This window comes from Cladophialophora yegresii (genome assembly GCF_000585515.1).
Source record: "Cladophialophora yegresii CBS 114405 chromosome Unknown aczIN-supercont1.2, whole genome shotgun sequence".
NCBI classification, from domain to species: Eukaryota; Fungi; Ascomycota; class Eurotiomycetes; order Chaetothyriales; family Herpotrichiellaceae; genus Cladophialophora; species Cladophialophora yegresii.
This window is the reverse complement of record NW_006913046.1, coordinates 4,274,745-4,290,690: the sequence shown is the minus strand read 5'-3', so window position 1 is coordinate 4,290,690 and position 15,946 is coordinate 4,274,745. Positions and strand designations below refer to the sequence as shown.

Genomic DNA, 15,946 nt, shown 5'->3' with positions numbered 1-15,946 from the left:
GTTGAACAACACCTATTCAAGAGCGCTCTGCTGATGGATGATGGGTCGGACGGGCTATTCCTGTTACAACAATGCGCATTTGGGCCTTTCTTGCTCTACCAACTCGGCGTTCGGTCAATGCAATGGATCATGCTTCAACCACTTCCTGATGTTACCCGATGTGTCTCTTTCTACTCCGCTGTTGACGACATTTCTGAAGCTGCCCATCCTGCTCTCTGATCGTAAATTTGATCCACGAAACGATTACCACGAATTGGCCTATGGTAGTGAGCAGCTTGCGGTAATACGTGTCTGCACTACTCCGTATCAATGTTTTGTCCTGTGTCGATTGCGCAACTCTTTGTTACGGTAGCCTCACGCGTTGCCAACATCTTGACATTATGTACGGCGACCCTTATCTTGGGACTCTCGCATCGAGATCAGATACTCATGGCAGGGGCAGGCCAGTAACATGCGCTCATCGTGCATCAAGACAAGATACCCTCACCCAACCCTCACTGGAGAATTTTCAAGTGTATTTTTTCTGCTCACGTCAATGCCTAGGCCGACAATCGGTGGAGCACTGATAGGGGAGAAGAGGCACGCCACCCGCCCATCGGAGACGCACCGCAGAGGCTGTTTTCTGGCTGGTGCTCCGGAGTCACAGAGTTTGGGGTCGTGGTTGGTCCTCCCACTGACGACCTCATGCAATGATCACCCCCGCAAAATAGCAAAATATTTTTGCTCTCTGCACCGTAGACGAGCAGAAAATTTTGACCGACGAAGCTCGCCGGTGCAGATTTTTGTTCTGTTCGTTCTGGGCATATACACCTGGCGTTCTGACGATAGAACTGTGGTTGGTTCTTTTTGCGTTCTGCTTCCTGCTTCCATCTCCCCTCCGCAGTCCTCGAGCAACGACTCTTATCACGCTACGGTTCCGGACGACGAAACGTCCCCGTCTCCATACCTCTAGCCCGTAGTCCTCGCCAGCTGCCGCATGTACTGAGAGAGCAATGTCGGCATTGGGAGCTGCTACTGCGCGTGCAGTTACCCGACGAGCGGCCTCCTCGTCCTTGGGTTGTCGAGCCCTCCGAGTCGCCAGACCTTCATACACCCCTCTTGCCGTCCAGACGACCTCTGCCCGACGACCATATTCCTCTCCTTCGCAAGGCTCTGCTTCCACACGGTCTACGGTCGTGCAGCTATTGAGCAACATCGGTTCCAAAAGAGAGGTACAGCAATATCTGTCACACTTCAGCTCCGTCTCCTCCCAGCAATTCGCAGTGATCAAGGTTGGCGGTGCTATTTTGACCGAGCATCTCCAAACCTTATCTTCTGCTCTAGCGTTCTTGAATCATGTCGGTCTATATCCCGTCGTTGTTCACGGTGCGGGGCCACAGCTGAACAAAATCCTGGAAGACTCAGGAGTTGAGCCGCAATTTGAAGAGGGCATCCGAGTCACGGACCCCAAGACGCTGGGTATCGCACGAGCACTATTTCTGGAAGAGAATCTGCGCTTGGTCGAAGAGCTCGAGCGTTTAGGAGTGCGAGCAAGACCAATCACTTCTGGTGTTTTCACAGCAGACTACCTTGACAAGGAAAAATACAACCTTGTGGGAAAGATCACTAATGTCGACAAGAAGCCCATAGAGGCAGCCATACAGGCGGGATGCCTCCCAATATTGACATCCATGGCCGAGTCGCCAGAGGGCCAGGTGCTCAACGTCAATGCCGACGTGGCGGCGGGCGAGCTGGCTCGAGCACTCCAACCTTTGAAGATTGTCTATCTTTCCGAGAAGGGTGGTCTGTTCAATGGTGACACGAAGCAGAAGATATCTGCCATCAACTTGGACGAGGAGTATGACCACCTCATGCAGCAATGGTGGGTTCGACACGGCACCAGACTGAAGATCAAGGAGATGAAGGACCTCCTCATGGATCTCCCGCGGAGCTCCAGCGTCGCTATCATTCATCCGGCTGATTTGCAGAAAGAGTTGTTCACGGACTCCGGTGCTGGCACCCTGATCCGGCGCGGAAACAAGGTTCATGTCAGCACGTCCATTGACCAATTCAAGGACCTTGAGCAGCTTAAGGAAGTCCTCATCCGTGACCGTGCCGGGCTCGACGCCAGAGCCGTTGTGGATCGATACATCAGCCATCTTCGAGACCGCGAATTTAAGGCGTACTTCGACGAGCCCATGAAGGCCTTTGCTCTTGTTTTGCCGCCCAGCCGGGAGACGACCTTGGCTCAACTTGCAACGCTGACCATCACCAGAGACGGCTGGCTGACTAACGTCGCCGATAATATCTTTTCCGCTGTCAAGAAAGATTTCCCAAAGTTGATGTGGACTGTTAAGGAGGATGACGAGAACTTGACATGGTTCTTCGACAAGGCCGATGGCAGTTTGTCCAAGGACGGTGAGGTGCTGTTCTGGTACGGCCTTGAGACAAGCGATGAGGTTAAGGACTTGATGGTTGAGTTCACCAAGCACGGACGACAGATGTTCGGTGATATCAACCTCGAGTCGAGATTGCTACGTGCCGCGAGGGCCGCCTCCGAAGTCGCGGACTCTGCCCGAAAAGGTGCTTCAAATGTTGCACGTGCCGCTACCAAGGGAGTGGCTCAGACACGATCATACTCAACTTCAGCCAACCCTCTACGAGCCGCACGACAAGCAAGGTATGTCACCAAGCCAGCCCTCGCCGTCCGCACGTATGCCACTACGACGAATCCCAACCCACCGCTTGGTTCGAAGAACAGCTCGAACAGTAAGCCGTCGAGGGTAGCTTTGATCGGAGCTCGGGGCTACACTGGTAAAGCGCTGGTCGACCTGCTCAACCGCCATCCCAACATGGATCTTCGACACGTCTCCTCACGAGAGCTTGCAGGCAAGAAGCTTGAAGGCTATAACAAGCGCGAAATCATCTACGAGAATTTGAGCGTCGAAGACGTTCGACAGATGGAGGAAAATGGAGCTGTCGACTGCTGGGTCATGGCTCTCCCCAACGGCGTGTGCAAGCCATTTGTAGATGCCATTGACCAAGTGGGCAAGAACAGCGTCGTTATCGACCTGAGCGCCGACTACAGATTCGACCCCAACTGGACATATGGTCTCCCGGAGCTGGTTGACCGCTCAGCAATTGCCAAAGCCACCAGGATCTCCAATCCTGGATGCTACGCAACTGCCGCTCAGCTGGGCATTGCTCCGTTATTACCCTATCTCGGTGGCGAACCCACGGTCTTTGGCGTCTCCGGATATTCAGGGGCGGGCACAAAGCCGTCACCCAAGAACGATGTCAATAACCTCACAGACAACATCGTCGCGTACAGTTTGACAGATCACATTCACGAACGTGAAATTTCCACGCAACTGGGGACTTCCGTGGCATTCATCCCGCACGTCGCCGTATGGTTCCAGGGTATCCACCACACAATCAACATTCCCTTGAAGCAGGAGATGAAGTCTCGCGACGTTCGGAATATATACCAGGATCGTTATGCGGGAGAGAAGCTACTGAAGATTATTGGCGAAGCGCCTTCAGTAAAGAATATTGCGAAGAGACACGGCGTCGAGGTGGGCGGATTTGCTGTGCACAGCAGCGGAAAGAGAGTGGTGGTTTGTGCGACCATTGACAATCTATTGAAGGGCGCGGCAACACAATGTCTTCGTAAGTCATCTTTCCGTTTGTGTCATCAAGCTCCTACTGACATAATGCGCAGAAAACATGAACTTGGCGCTAGGTTATGGAGAGTTCGAGGGCATTCCGCTTGATTGAGCGGGTGTCGGGACTCGCGATACATGGTTATGATAGACGCTAGAACGTCCGAGATCCATCAATGCCGCAAGTGCCATGGCCATGGAAGGAAAAGATCGCTTTTACCACAATAATGAGACCAATTCCCCAATTCCTCGAGTGAACCTACTTCCTTGCATTACCATGTCCCCGTTCCACACAGCAGGGCACCTCAAGTGGTAGAATTTCTGTCCCGTCTCACGTTCTCTTCTTCTCTAACGACCTGGGTTGAGTCCATGCTGATGCGAAGCTGAACCAGGAAAGGCCATCTGGCTTTTACTGGGATAGGCACACCAAGGACACCTCTCAATGCGAGATGAGACGCATTGAGCGAGCAGTGTTGGGAACACTAACTCTTAGGGCTTCCTCTTATCTCCCGAGTTCTGCGTTTACGTGTATCAAGTCCCCATCAGCTGAACGACGCGAAGGCAGTGCGGCAGAATCTCCCCTCTCTCCCATGTTGATGGCAGGCTGAGTTGAGTCTGCACTTCGTTTTATTTCACTCTCACTCTCGCTCTCACTTCCGCGCAAGTTACTACCACATCACACCCTCGTAGTCCTTCTTTTTTACCTCACCTTATCATTACGGTACCTCCAATCGTACCTTCCAAACCTGCTAGCTAACGCTGGTGGTCCCATTGTGCTCCGTGCCCGAGATCTGCCTGCCTGACTCGATTCTCGGAACCTCAAGTCCGGGTGGATGGGCACTCATCTTTGCCGTCCGTCCGACTGACGGGATGTTCTATAGCCATGAGAGTGAGTCACTTCTGTCATCCTACTGTCCTGCTGTGCTCTGAAAAGAAAACGTTGGCCAGCATCGTGCTGACAAGATGTCTACTGGTAGTTCTGACGAATCGTCAGTATGGTGTTGCGACGATCTGGTGGGTCCGTGGCGATGCTTCAGGTCTCACTTCCGCTGACCATGTCCGCGTCGCAATATTTCCAGGCTGGTGGCCACGCTTGGCTCCAAATCAAACCTGAAGAAGATCACTCGCCGCGCCATTCTCGATGTCGACCTCCTAAAAGCATGCGAAACCATCACCGAGCCAGAGGTGCCTCTGGCGCTGAGGTTGCAAGGCAGCTTGTTGTTCGGTGTTTCTCGCGTGTTCCAGCAACAATGCGGCTATGTCTTGACGGACGTAACGAGTCTGAGAGACAGTATGAGAAGTAGGACTGTCATGCAGGAGATGGAGCTGGATCCCGAGGTGGGCAGGACAAGGTCAGTAATTTAACCAGCAATGCCTCCTGGGTGAAAGCTCATTGCAATACCAGGCCGGAACAACTCAACCTCGCTGAAGACCCATACTTCATGCCAGACATTGACATCAACTTCGACCTCTCTGCATTCGGCTTCTCCTCCGATAGCTCCAGCCCATCCCAAAGCGGATCACCGATGCTTGCTTTGCGCTCGAGCCAGACTAGTTTGCATTACGAAGAGGAGTCAGAAGAACTTGGTCTGGACATTCCTTCCTTGAGCACCCCAGCTGCTGGGCTCGGTGGCTTTGAGATCCTTTCGGGCATAGGGACGAGCTCTGCGGCGAAGACTGACAGCCGAGTCGGCCGCCTTCCTTCTATTTTCGGGGAAGAGCCCGCCATTATCGATGATCCTGTGTTCGACGTCGACGATGATGGCTTTCTCCGCCCGGCCATGTCGCGTGATCTTGTCGAGGAGCCCGAGGTGCCATCCATCGAAGGGCAACAACCACTGGGGCGCGACACAAGACTTGGCGGCCACCCTGGCACAGAGCATTTATCTGCAGTGGAAGTGGACGAGCCAATGGTCAACTTTGACGACGACATGGTGATATTTGGCGACGGTGAATCCTTGATCCTGCCAGCAGCTCCACAGATTCCTCTGACTCCAGAGCCCGACGTTGAGAATGCGCAACAAGTTAAACAAGCTAGTTCCTTGTTCGACCCGACAGAAGAGTCCTCTGTGACGGCAGAGGCGGCCCAGCGACCAAGACGAACCACCAAGGCAATCCAGCCAGATCGAGAGACAGAGTTGACCAACCGTGACCTCAATGAGTGGAATCAGAACTATCTCGCGAATATGGCCTGTAAAGCCAAGGCCAGACAGAGACAATTTTCAGGTCTTAAAGCAAAGAAGAACGCCGAGTTCTGGATTCTCCTGCAAGGCCTGGGCAATGTCGCATCCACGTTCGGAGCTGAGGGAGACCAGCATCCACTTGCCATCTTCACTGGTCAGTCGCTGTGGGATATGTTGAGAGGGCCTGAACGGGGAACGAAAAGATCACGCACTGGCTCCGTAACCGATGACCAAGAAGAAGAGGGAAGACGGGTTAGAGCAAAGACAACACCGCAGGAAGAAGTCGTACGCGGTACCGATGGCGATCTGCACCAGTTTGCTGATGAAGACGGGCTCATGCTACTAGGCGACGAATTTGACATTGAAGCTGAAGTAGGTCGACATGCTCCTCCTTCTCTGCCGGATCATTCATCTGGTATGCCATGGAACTTGTCTACAGGAGCATCGCGACAAAGCTCAACCCGCCCCCCTGGTAGCCGCATCATACCAAGATTGAGTTCTAGTGTCGGAGGTCTCCCAGGTGGGATGGAGCTCGGGTCACTGCCGGCCTTGAGCAGACGAGGATCGCGTCTCACCTCCGCAAGTCCACTTTTCGGAAGAGGGGTGCCGCCTCTGTCGAAACACAGCAGCCAAGGGCCTGGGGAGCCTTCACGTCTCACGAGCAACGAGGACGAATTTGTAGATCTGGACGCCCAGCTCGGTGCGGGTCTCGATCCGGACTTCGAACTGTATGGACCTTCCGCAACCGTTGATACGCAAACGGCAGCGCAAAGTCAATGGGTCGCCGCAACTTTGGAGAATGAAGCGTACAATTTCCTCGCATTCGTGAACACCAAGGTCCAAGAGAAAGTAGGACTTACCCATGACCAGGTGGCGGCAGAAGAGATACCGGAGACGCAAGAGGAAAACATCACGTTCGACGAACTGCTTCCACCAGCGCGGAACTCGGCTATTGTGGGTGCTCAGGCGTTGCTTCATGTGCTAGTGTTAGCCACGAAGGGCTTGTTGGAAGTGTATCAGGCTGAACATTTCGGGGAGATCCAGATCTCTGTGGTTAGCCATTAAGGTGACCGTTTGAGCGCGGGCACCGAAAGTTGTTGTGTTGAGCCGTGATGGTCTCGAGCGCCGGCCTGACTGAGTGTCAAGAGTATCAAATGTACGATTCGGGTCGATGTGTGTCGGGGACTGTAAAGTAATCCAGGCAATGAGGGGAATAGAGCTGTGAAAGTACGAGATATGTAGAGGGTATGGCGGTCAGTGTCTTCTGCGGCAGGGAAGCTGAGAGCTGGATGCATGTTCGTCAGATCAACCTCGAACGACGTCCAGCCTTTGCTCATCTCAAACACGTCACAAGACTGTCCTAACACGAGCTGAGGAATTCCAACTGGGATGATCACTGGAAGCACGAGACCATCGCTGTTTGATCAACCTGAAAAATTTCGCTAAGCGTTGATGAGCAATGTGGCGCAGGCGTCCATCTTCCACCCAAATCGCCTCTCCAGCCACAATTTGCTTTGAAGATGACACGCGTGTGGTTTCAGAGTTCGGCGTGATGACGCGCACGACCTTTTCTTTGGGAGCGTCTGCTGTCTGCCATGATGCTGTTCAACGCGCCCGAACCGCCTGAGTAAGGCGAAGCTGCAGGCCCGTATGGAATACTCGGTAAGTATTCGCTCTATCGTACATATCATGGTTGCACAGCCCTCCAGCCAAACAAGTTGAAGGCCATCCTTCCAGAAATTCCCGTGGTCGGCTGCCTTGACCAGGACTGTGGTACGCGGAGAAGTGTGGCTTTGTTGGCATGAATGGCACGGCAAATTGGCTCGACCACCATCCGTCAAGGTTGGAGGCTTCCTCTTAGCGGTTGATCCTGACGACCAAGGAACCACAAAGGGATCTGGTTGCGGCAAATCATGGGTCTGTGCCTGACATGGCGCGGCTGTCTTTGTGCACACTCCACGGCAATGATTAGACTGGCACTGACCTGCCAAACCGGGCCAGACGCGGCACAAGTCAACCCTTGTCGCTAGATGGTCTATTGTGCAGGCGTCGTGCTCGGTAGGACGCACTGATCGATTTATTTCTATCGCTACCAGGTGCACTGAGCCGGAGGTATTATCCTAGGCAAAAATATCTAGGATTTACTCGTGCTTTAAATTGGGGCTACGGAGCGTGCCTTTGGACGTGCCTGGACGTGCTAAACGAGGTGCGCCGCCGTCAACCCTAATAATTAGCCCCTCCCGCGTTTTAGGGACGCCAGTGCCGTTTCCAGCAGTGCCCAATTAAACCCCGAGCGGAACATGTCGATGCCGACCTGACTTGGAGCAACGCACTCTCTGTGTATACCTCACTTCTAGCATGGACACTGCTCACTCGACTTTGACCACGGACAACAGCGCGTAGAGCCCGCGGAGATTCAGAGGCAGTGTTACAGTCCTCAGTGCTCTACCAACACACCGGCGAGACTGTTGTCTTCTAGTCGTGACTTCATTTGTCCAGTCTCCGTCTCACTTCTCAAGCAATCACAGTGCGAAACGGGCTATGGATGACAAGACCATCTCTACTTCCATCACAACCTGAGTGAGCTCTCCTCGCGGCTTCTTTGTCCGCATCACATCGTCTGCGACCGAACCCACAACATCCTGCGTGCAGGCGCACGAACGACAGACGACCGCAGCTGGCCTCACCGAGTCGCAATACCTATTTTCTTTTCACGATGATGGCGGGCAACCATTATGGCCAACAGTGGCCGCAGAACCAAGCACATCAATACCAATACGACGGCAGGGATCACCAGCCACAAAGGCAAGAGGTTGGGCGGGGACAAGGCTCATACAACCAAGGTTATCAGGGCTATAATGACTACCCGCGGAGCGGCAACGGTTACGGGCCAGGTTCAGCACCAGCACCGCCACAAAATAACGGATATGACCAATGGCAAGGCCAAGATCAGTATGCCCGGCAAGGAGGTTACGACGGACCACATTACGAAACGGCGAATGGTCCTCCTCGACCTCGGCGGGATCATTATGATCAAGGACAACCACCCCAGGATCGCCAGTATCAGTATGATGAGCGATATCGCACCAACGGACAAGGCAGGCCACCACCCACGGGTCACAGCTATGCTGAAGACCCACGGCCGCAAAGGGATCAATGGTCACAACCTTCAACGCCCCAGAAGAAGCGGTCCAAACGTAAGAGCCCCTCACTTAAGTCTATTGATACCTGCTGCTGACGACATATAGCTCGTGATCGTATTCTCACTGAGCCGGCCTCGCCCAAGACCCTCGCTTGGGACAATCCCTTTGGAGCATTCAACGACCTGGGCAAACCGAAGCCAGTGGCGAAGGAGCAAAGACACCAAAGACATGCAAGCCTCGATCAGGCAATGGCAAATCTGAAGTTGGACGAGCGTCCTGGTAGCGGTGGGTCCGCACCACGACAACAGGCTCCCACAGTCCGCCAAAAAGAGGTTTCACGACCAAGCACTTCGCATGACCGTCGCCCCGATATGGGGCGGTCTCCGCCGCTTCAGAGTTATCCAATGCCACCTGCAACAAACTCGCCGGACATGCATTTCCAGCAACAACCAATACCTAGACCTCAGGAGAGGGTAGACAGTCCACGTATGCGCCCGCCAGGACCACAAGGTCCGTTACGTGGTCCACCACCACCGAGTCAGCAGCCACAATTGAGGCACGATCGACCAGCTCCAGGCCCAGGTCCAAACCGGGTGCGAGAGGACCAGAACTGCCAACCAAGTCACGGGGCTCATGGGAATGACCGGCCTCATGAACCGCTACGTCGCAACCGCACCTTTGACGAAGGATATGCCTCCGACTACATTCCTCAATCAAGAGCACATGTCTCGCCCATAGACTATATGCTTGCAGGAAATCAATACCAGCAAGCTCCCCAGCAGGACTATTATGCCGATCCGTATCGCAGTCAACCGCCTCCCAACCCCACTGTGCACAACCAGAGGGTGAGCAACGGTCTGCCGGACTTCGACTCCATTCCGACGAATGTCACGGAAAGGTCTGAAGACAATTTTATTGCCGGCCAGAAACCGTCATTTGACCAGAACGTATATCGAAAACCAACCTATCAGGTACCTGGTGCTTTCGCAGGAGAACCAGGACAAACTGAGCCCAGAGGAATACAGCAGTCACCACCGAACCAAACCAACTCTCCACTGGCTGAGTTCTCATTTGATCTTCCTGTTAGTAATGGACGCACCAATGCTGCTAGGAATGGAAATCCTGCACAAGCGGCCATGTATCACGGAGGACACAATGAGCATATTCCCGGCTCACGGGTGGCCTCGAGCAGATATGGGGAGAGGCAGCCTCAAGAAACACCCAGATCACAATATCCACCTCGTGCTGCTAGCCGGAATGGGATGAAGCCTTCGGTGGAAAATGTCGCTTCGCAGCCACCGTTGCCCAACAACGGTCAGCCGCATCGTTCATTCAGCCAAGATAACTATCCGCAGCGACCACATACAAGCAATGCACAACGGTCAACGCCTCAAAGTTACGAGATGATGAATCCATATGATCAAGGTTACACGAACCGAGCTCCTTCGGCGCCTGCTGCACCCGTACCATTTCAGCAAGGATTTGGTCCACCTGGGCAGAACAACCAATACCAGCAATCGTATGGGCAAGGTCCTCCCATGCGCAAGGCCTCGCAAGATAATTACAACCAGAACCAGCAATTTCGCCAGCCGTTTGGCCAAGATCCGGCCATTCGACAGATTCCCCCAGGCCCTTACGACCAGGGGCTTCCCAAACCAAATGGAAACAGCTCTGCACACCCAGTTCCAGTTCGACACTATGGACCGCCGCCAGATGCCGAGACCAATCCGGACGCTCTTCCAGCCCATCCGGTGCCGATCAGAAGTGGAATGAACAATGGTAATGGCTATCAATCTACTCAATCAGCGCCTGCACAGACTCCGCAACGGCGCGTTGTTTCGGATTCGCCCCAGCCGGTAACCCTCCAAGAGCTGAATAGCCTCCGGCAAATGTACAGCAGCAACCCAGGCGACCAGGCTCTTGGATTGAAGCTCGCCAAAAAAATGGTCGAAGCCGCGAAAGTGCTCGCAGACGAGGATGGAAGAGCGGACGTGAAGACGGCTCAAAAGAACCGCGAGAAGTACATTTTCGATGCGCACAAGGTGATCAAGAAACTGGTGGCTTCCAACTACCCAGACGCAATGTTCTACTTGGCAGACTGTTACGGATCGGGGATGTTGGGACTGGCGGTGGACGCCAAGGAAGCATTTATCCTATATCAATCCGCCGCGAAGCTGAACCATCCTCAGAGTGCCTATCGAGTGGCCGTGTGCTGTGAACTGGGATCTGAAGAGGGCGGTGGAACTCGACGTGACCCACTCAAAGCGATGCAATGGTACAAGCGAGCCGCAACATTAGGTGACACACCGGCCATGTACAAAATGGGCATGATCCTCCTGAAGGGGCTCCTCAGTCAGCAGAAAAATCCCCGTGAAGCAGTCTCGTGGTTGAAAAGAGCGGCTGAGCGTGCAGACAAGGACAATCCACACGCGCTACATGAGCTCGGTCTACTGTATGAAGCGACGGCACCGCCAGACAACATCGTCCGCGACGAGCGGTACGCAATCCAACTATTCCAGCAAGCTGCAGAACTGGGCTACAAATACTCGCAATTCCGCCTCGGGTCGGCCTATGAGTACGGACTCATCGGTTGCCCGATTGATGCAAGACAGAGTATTGCCTGGTACACTCGGGCTGCAGCCCAAGGAGAACATCAATCTGAATTGGCGCTGAGTGGATGGTACTTGACCGGATCGGAGCCACTGCTCACACAGAGTGATACCGAGGCATTCCTCTGGGCGAGAAAAGCCGCGAGCTCGGGACTTGCAAAGGCGGAGTACGCGATGGGTTATTTTAATGAGGTGGGTATCGGCACAGCCGTGGATGTGGAGGAGGCGAAGCGGTGGTATTATAGGGCAGCTTGTGAGTATTCCCTCTCCCCCTCGATTGGGCTACCAGGGCTAACCAATTTTTACAGCACAAAACTTTGCCAAAGCGCGAGAGAGACTTGAGGAGCTCAAACGAGGCGGTCCCAAGCAGCAAAAGACGCGCATGTCACGATCGAATGTCAACAGGCAGAGCGATGGGGAGTGCGTAGTAATGTAGAAGGGGAAACGGACCACAGCCGTTCTTCCCAGCTTCAGCCAGCAGATGGAGCCCGTTTGACGAGCACGGAGACCTGTGGAACACGGCCATTTCTGAGCTGGTGAAGGATCTTTCCGGAAGAGGGCGTCTGTTTGTGGATTTCTTGTAAAATATGAATGGCCCTCGGTCTGGCGAGCGTTTCATCGACGAAAAAGAGGGGACGGTCCGCCATACGGAAGACCGATGTCTATGTACGTATCGACGATGCACTTGATGAATCTTTTTATCATCGACAGACTCGAATATATCCTTCGGGCCTGTAAAGCTAGGGATGACTGGGAAATGCACCCTCCAGCTAGGTGAGACCCAGATTCCATACATTGGGAGCACAGATACCTGCCCATCGTTCAGTCAGTGAGGCGCTAAAATTGCGGCAATGGGCCACATGCTTCACTAGAGCAGCACGGGGAATCATTCCGAAGGGCATGCGCGTTCTACATCTTGGAGATTCTCTCTTGGACACTGTCCTGGCTCCGACGTCCTCAATGCCTCTACTGCTCACACTCTATTACCCTTTCTACAGCCATTCTATGCCTCAATTACGATGCTTGTCACATGACTAGTTCGATGACTGGCATGGATCTCGGGTTCAGGGCTTGGACAGCAACTGGAACGAACCTGCCATGGTATCATCCTAACGTACTTCACACCTGCCGATGGTCATGGCTTGCCCTGCTCTATTGCATGGCCAAGCGTTGGCACATTGGGGACGCTGTGGCTCCTGACGCCTTCCCCAGCTTGGATATATGGTATGTCGTCGTAGCGAGGCACTTCTTGGGCAGGTCGTCCATCGAAGAGCTAGGCACATCTCAGGACTCCCACAAAGTACGTTCCTCTTCATGCAGTATGCAAGTGGTTGCTATGCAGCCGGGTTGCGTGCTGCCGCCGGATTTCTGTGCTCGGTTTCCACCAAGACTTCTCTATCCATGTTCCAGGCATGGAGACATGACTTGTACAAGTCGAGTGCGGGAAAAGCACGCAACTCTTGGCGTAAATCGCGAGTCGGCCAGATTCAATGGTTTTCGCTGAGCATCAACCACCTGTGATACGCCTGAGGTCGTCATCTTATCTGCCCAGGTCATTCAAGCTTCTTCGTCTATTCAGGACTCGCTTGGACACCTCATGGCGCCTTTTCCCGAACGCCGTACACGGCAGTGTTCTGCATCTCGATGTCTTGTCGCTGTCTTGGTCGCACATCCACCTTCATCCACAATGCTCGTGGCAACCCACGTTGTCCGGCTGTCGAGATCCTCGCGCAGGATGGTGTTATCGCACCAAAGAGGAAGGTCAATGAAAAAGAAAAGTCTTGGAACTTCGAGCACTTCTCAGTAGAAAAGGCCGCATCGCCACTGTCCGAGGAGAAGTGCTCTATCAGCACCATTCCATTACCTCTTGTCTCCTAACTCCTTGAAGGTGCAATGTCTCCTGTGGCTGAATTGCCTTCGCGGGCATACCAGGAAAAGACCGTCGTTGACAAGGAGGGCCCAAGCGCAACAGCCGTTCCTCCAGCCAGTGACGACGCCAGCTCGTTTGAAGACGTTGATGGCGATTATGGCTCGTATGGAAATCACGTCTTCTCCGACCCCAAGGTACTGCAGGCGAGCCCTAGCCTTACCTTGCTTTGCTAACCTTGGACAGGTAGCTGAATATTGGCGGCATGTCTTCGAGAATGCCCATTACGAGGGTCGCCATCGATTCGACCCGTCATTCACGTGGTCTGCTACTGAAGAAAAACGGTTGAAACGCAAGGTACGACGATTTCTGTTTTGCCCACCGGCCTCGAAGGAACTAAGCCCAACATCTGCGCAGATCGATATCCGGATCATGACATGGTGTTGGATGATGTTTCTGGCCTTGGACCTGAACCGGAGAAACATCAACAGGGGTACGCTGAATAGCCCTCGGTTTATACCGAACCGCCAGCTGAAACCGTGCTATAGCAATCAGTGATGACATGTTGGCCGAGCTAGGCATGAACACCAACGACTTCAACTACGGCCAGACGATCTTCCTTACCTGCTTTCTTGCCGCCGAGCTTCCTTCAGGCCTGATCTCGAAGAAGCTGGGACCAGATATGTATGTGTCTGCCCACAGCCTCCCTGTACGTGCGGCTATTGACCTAGAGCAGCTGGATCCCATTCATTATCTTGGCATGGTCGATTGTCTCTGCGTCACAGGCAGGCCTCACCGGCAAAGCTGGCTACTATGTCTGCCGCGCTCTCCTGGGCTTGTTCATGGGAGGATTCATCGTAAGTCTGGCAAAAACCATGCGCAGGTATCGTGGACTCACTGCTGCCCAGCCCGACACTGTCCTGTATATCACGTACTGGTACAAAAGTCGTGAGCTGCCCATTAGGTTGAGCTGGTTCTGGACCGTGCTCAGCACCTGCAATATTGTCGGTTCTCTACTCGCCGCCGGCATTCTCCAGATGCGCGGCATTCACGGCTGGTCCGGGTATGTTGGATTTACCTCCAGAGGAGTTGTCCGTTGGCGCTGACCTTGCTGCAAAGCTGGCAATACCTCTTCCTCATCGAGGGTGTCATCACCGGTGTCGTCGGCATTCTAAGCTGGGGCCTAATGCCCGCCAGCCCCTGCCAAACAGCCAGCTGGTTCCGTGGACGAAAGGGCTGGTTTACCGAGCACGAGGAGAAGATCCTGGTCAACCGGCTCCTCCGCGATGATCCCTCGAAAGGGGACATGCACAACCGACAAGCCGTCGACGCCAAACGGCTCTGGAAGTGTCTGAAAGACTACGACCTTTGGCCCCTCTATCTGGTCGGACTGACGACATACATCCCCCCGAACCCGCCGCAGAACTACCTCGCGTTCATTCTTCGCCAGATGGGCTTCAGCACCTTCAACGCCAATCTGCTGACCATCCCGTCGCAGTTCCTCTTCGGTGTCAATCTGCTCATCATCTCGCGCATCAGCGAGTGGGTCAACGAGAGGTCGCTGGTGTCTTCGACGTCCAACATCTGGATCTTCCCCTGGCTAGTCGCGCTCGTCACCCTCCCGGCCACGACGAGCACGTGGGTGCGTTACGCCCTGCTGACCGGCCTCCTCTCCTACCCGTACTGCCACGCCATCCTCGTGGCGTGGAACTCGCGCAACTCCAACACGGTGCGCAACCGCGCCGTCTCCGCCGCGCTGTACAACATGTTTGTGCAGGCCGGGAACATTGTCGGCTCCAACATCTACCGCGAAGATGATCGTCCGTTGTGTATGTTTTAGATCCCCGCTTGAGCTGCTTTACTTACACCCTCCTTCTCTCCCCGATGCACCACTTGCCACCTTTCTCTGGCCACTACGTATCTACCCTATCCGTGTCGCGTGTCTTGTGTTGTCTGTCCTGGTCCACTTATCCTAACGATGGCTACTGTAGACCTCCGCGGCAACAAAATCCTCCTGGCAATCTGCTGCTTCAACATCGTGCTCTTCTTGTTCGTCAAGTTCTACTACGTCACGCGCAACAAGAGGCGTGAACTCGCGTGGGGCAAACTCACGGGCGAGGACAAGATCGAGTATATCCACCACACAAAGGACGAGGGGCCCAAGAGGTTGGATTTTCGCTTCGTGCACTGAGTCACTGACCTGAACAAGCTGGGGAGAGAACGTGGAACTGTGGGCCCTGTGGACTGTGTGACGAAGAGAAAGACGGCGGGTTGGTGCCCATCAAAACTGGGAGGACGAGGAGAAATCAAGCTGTCCGGGAAGAGGACTATAGAGTTACACTTAGATATACAGACATATATACACATATGGCATAGAGGCCAGATTGACCGACGTCGATGGTGATGCTTGAAAGAGCATGATGGGGTTGTGACAATATATCCGAAGCGAGGAAAGTACTTCGCTCTCTTCTTCCTTTTCTTCTTTATTCTCCCTTATCTCGTT

The 15,946-nt window shown here is 53.9% G+C and overlaps 4 protein-coding genes across 4 annotated transcripts; all 4 read left to right on the top strand.

The window, feature by feature from the left end:
* Nucleotides 1-992: 992 nt before the first annotated feature.
* A1O7_03460 (protein Arg-6, mitochondrial) lies at nucleotides 993-3,756 on the top strand (the record flags this gene model as incomplete). The annotated part of the gene is made up of 2 exons (XM_007757480.1): nucleotides 993-3,648; nucleotides 3,701-3,756. The coding sequence occupies 2 exons, from the start codon at nucleotides 993-995 to the stop codon at nucleotides 3,754-3,756; spliced, it is 2,712 nt and encodes a 903-aa protein (XP_007755670.1).
* Nucleotides 3,757-4,604: 848 nt separating this feature from the next.
* On the top strand, nucleotides 4,605-6,889 carry A1O7_03459 (uncharacterized protein; the record flags this gene model as incomplete). Its single annotated transcript, XM_007757479.1, has 3 exons — nucleotides 4,605-4,630; nucleotides 4,721-4,993; nucleotides 5,047-6,889. The coding sequence occupies 3 exons, from the start codon at nucleotides 4,605-4,607 to the stop codon at nucleotides 6,887-6,889; spliced, it is 2,142 nt and encodes a 713-aa protein (XP_007755669.1).
* A 1,654-nt stretch (nucleotides 6,890-8,543) lies between these two features.
* Nucleotides 8,544-12,012, top strand: A1O7_03458 (uncharacterized protein; the record flags this gene model as incomplete). Its single annotated transcript, XM_007757478.1, has 3 exons — nucleotides 8,544-9,021; nucleotides 9,073-11,829; nucleotides 11,885-12,012. The coding sequence occupies 3 exons, from the start codon at nucleotides 8,544-8,546 to the stop codon at nucleotides 12,010-12,012; spliced, it is 3,363 nt and encodes a 1,120-aa protein (XP_007755668.1).
* Nucleotides 12,013-13,469: 1,457 nt separating this feature from the next.
* On the top strand, nucleotides 13,470-15,634 carry A1O7_03457 (uncharacterized protein; the record flags this gene model as incomplete). Its single annotated transcript, XM_007757477.1, has 8 exons — nucleotides 13,470-13,640; nucleotides 13,690-13,800; nucleotides 13,861-13,936; nucleotides 13,992-14,127; nucleotides 14,180-14,300; nucleotides 14,352-14,506; nucleotides 14,563-15,272; nucleotides 15,435-15,634. 8 exons carry the CDS (start codon nucleotides 13,470-13,472, stop codon nucleotides 15,632-15,634), a joined length of 1,680 nt encoding a protein of 559 aa, XP_007755667.1.
* Nucleotides 15,635-15,946: the final 312 nt, after the last annotated feature.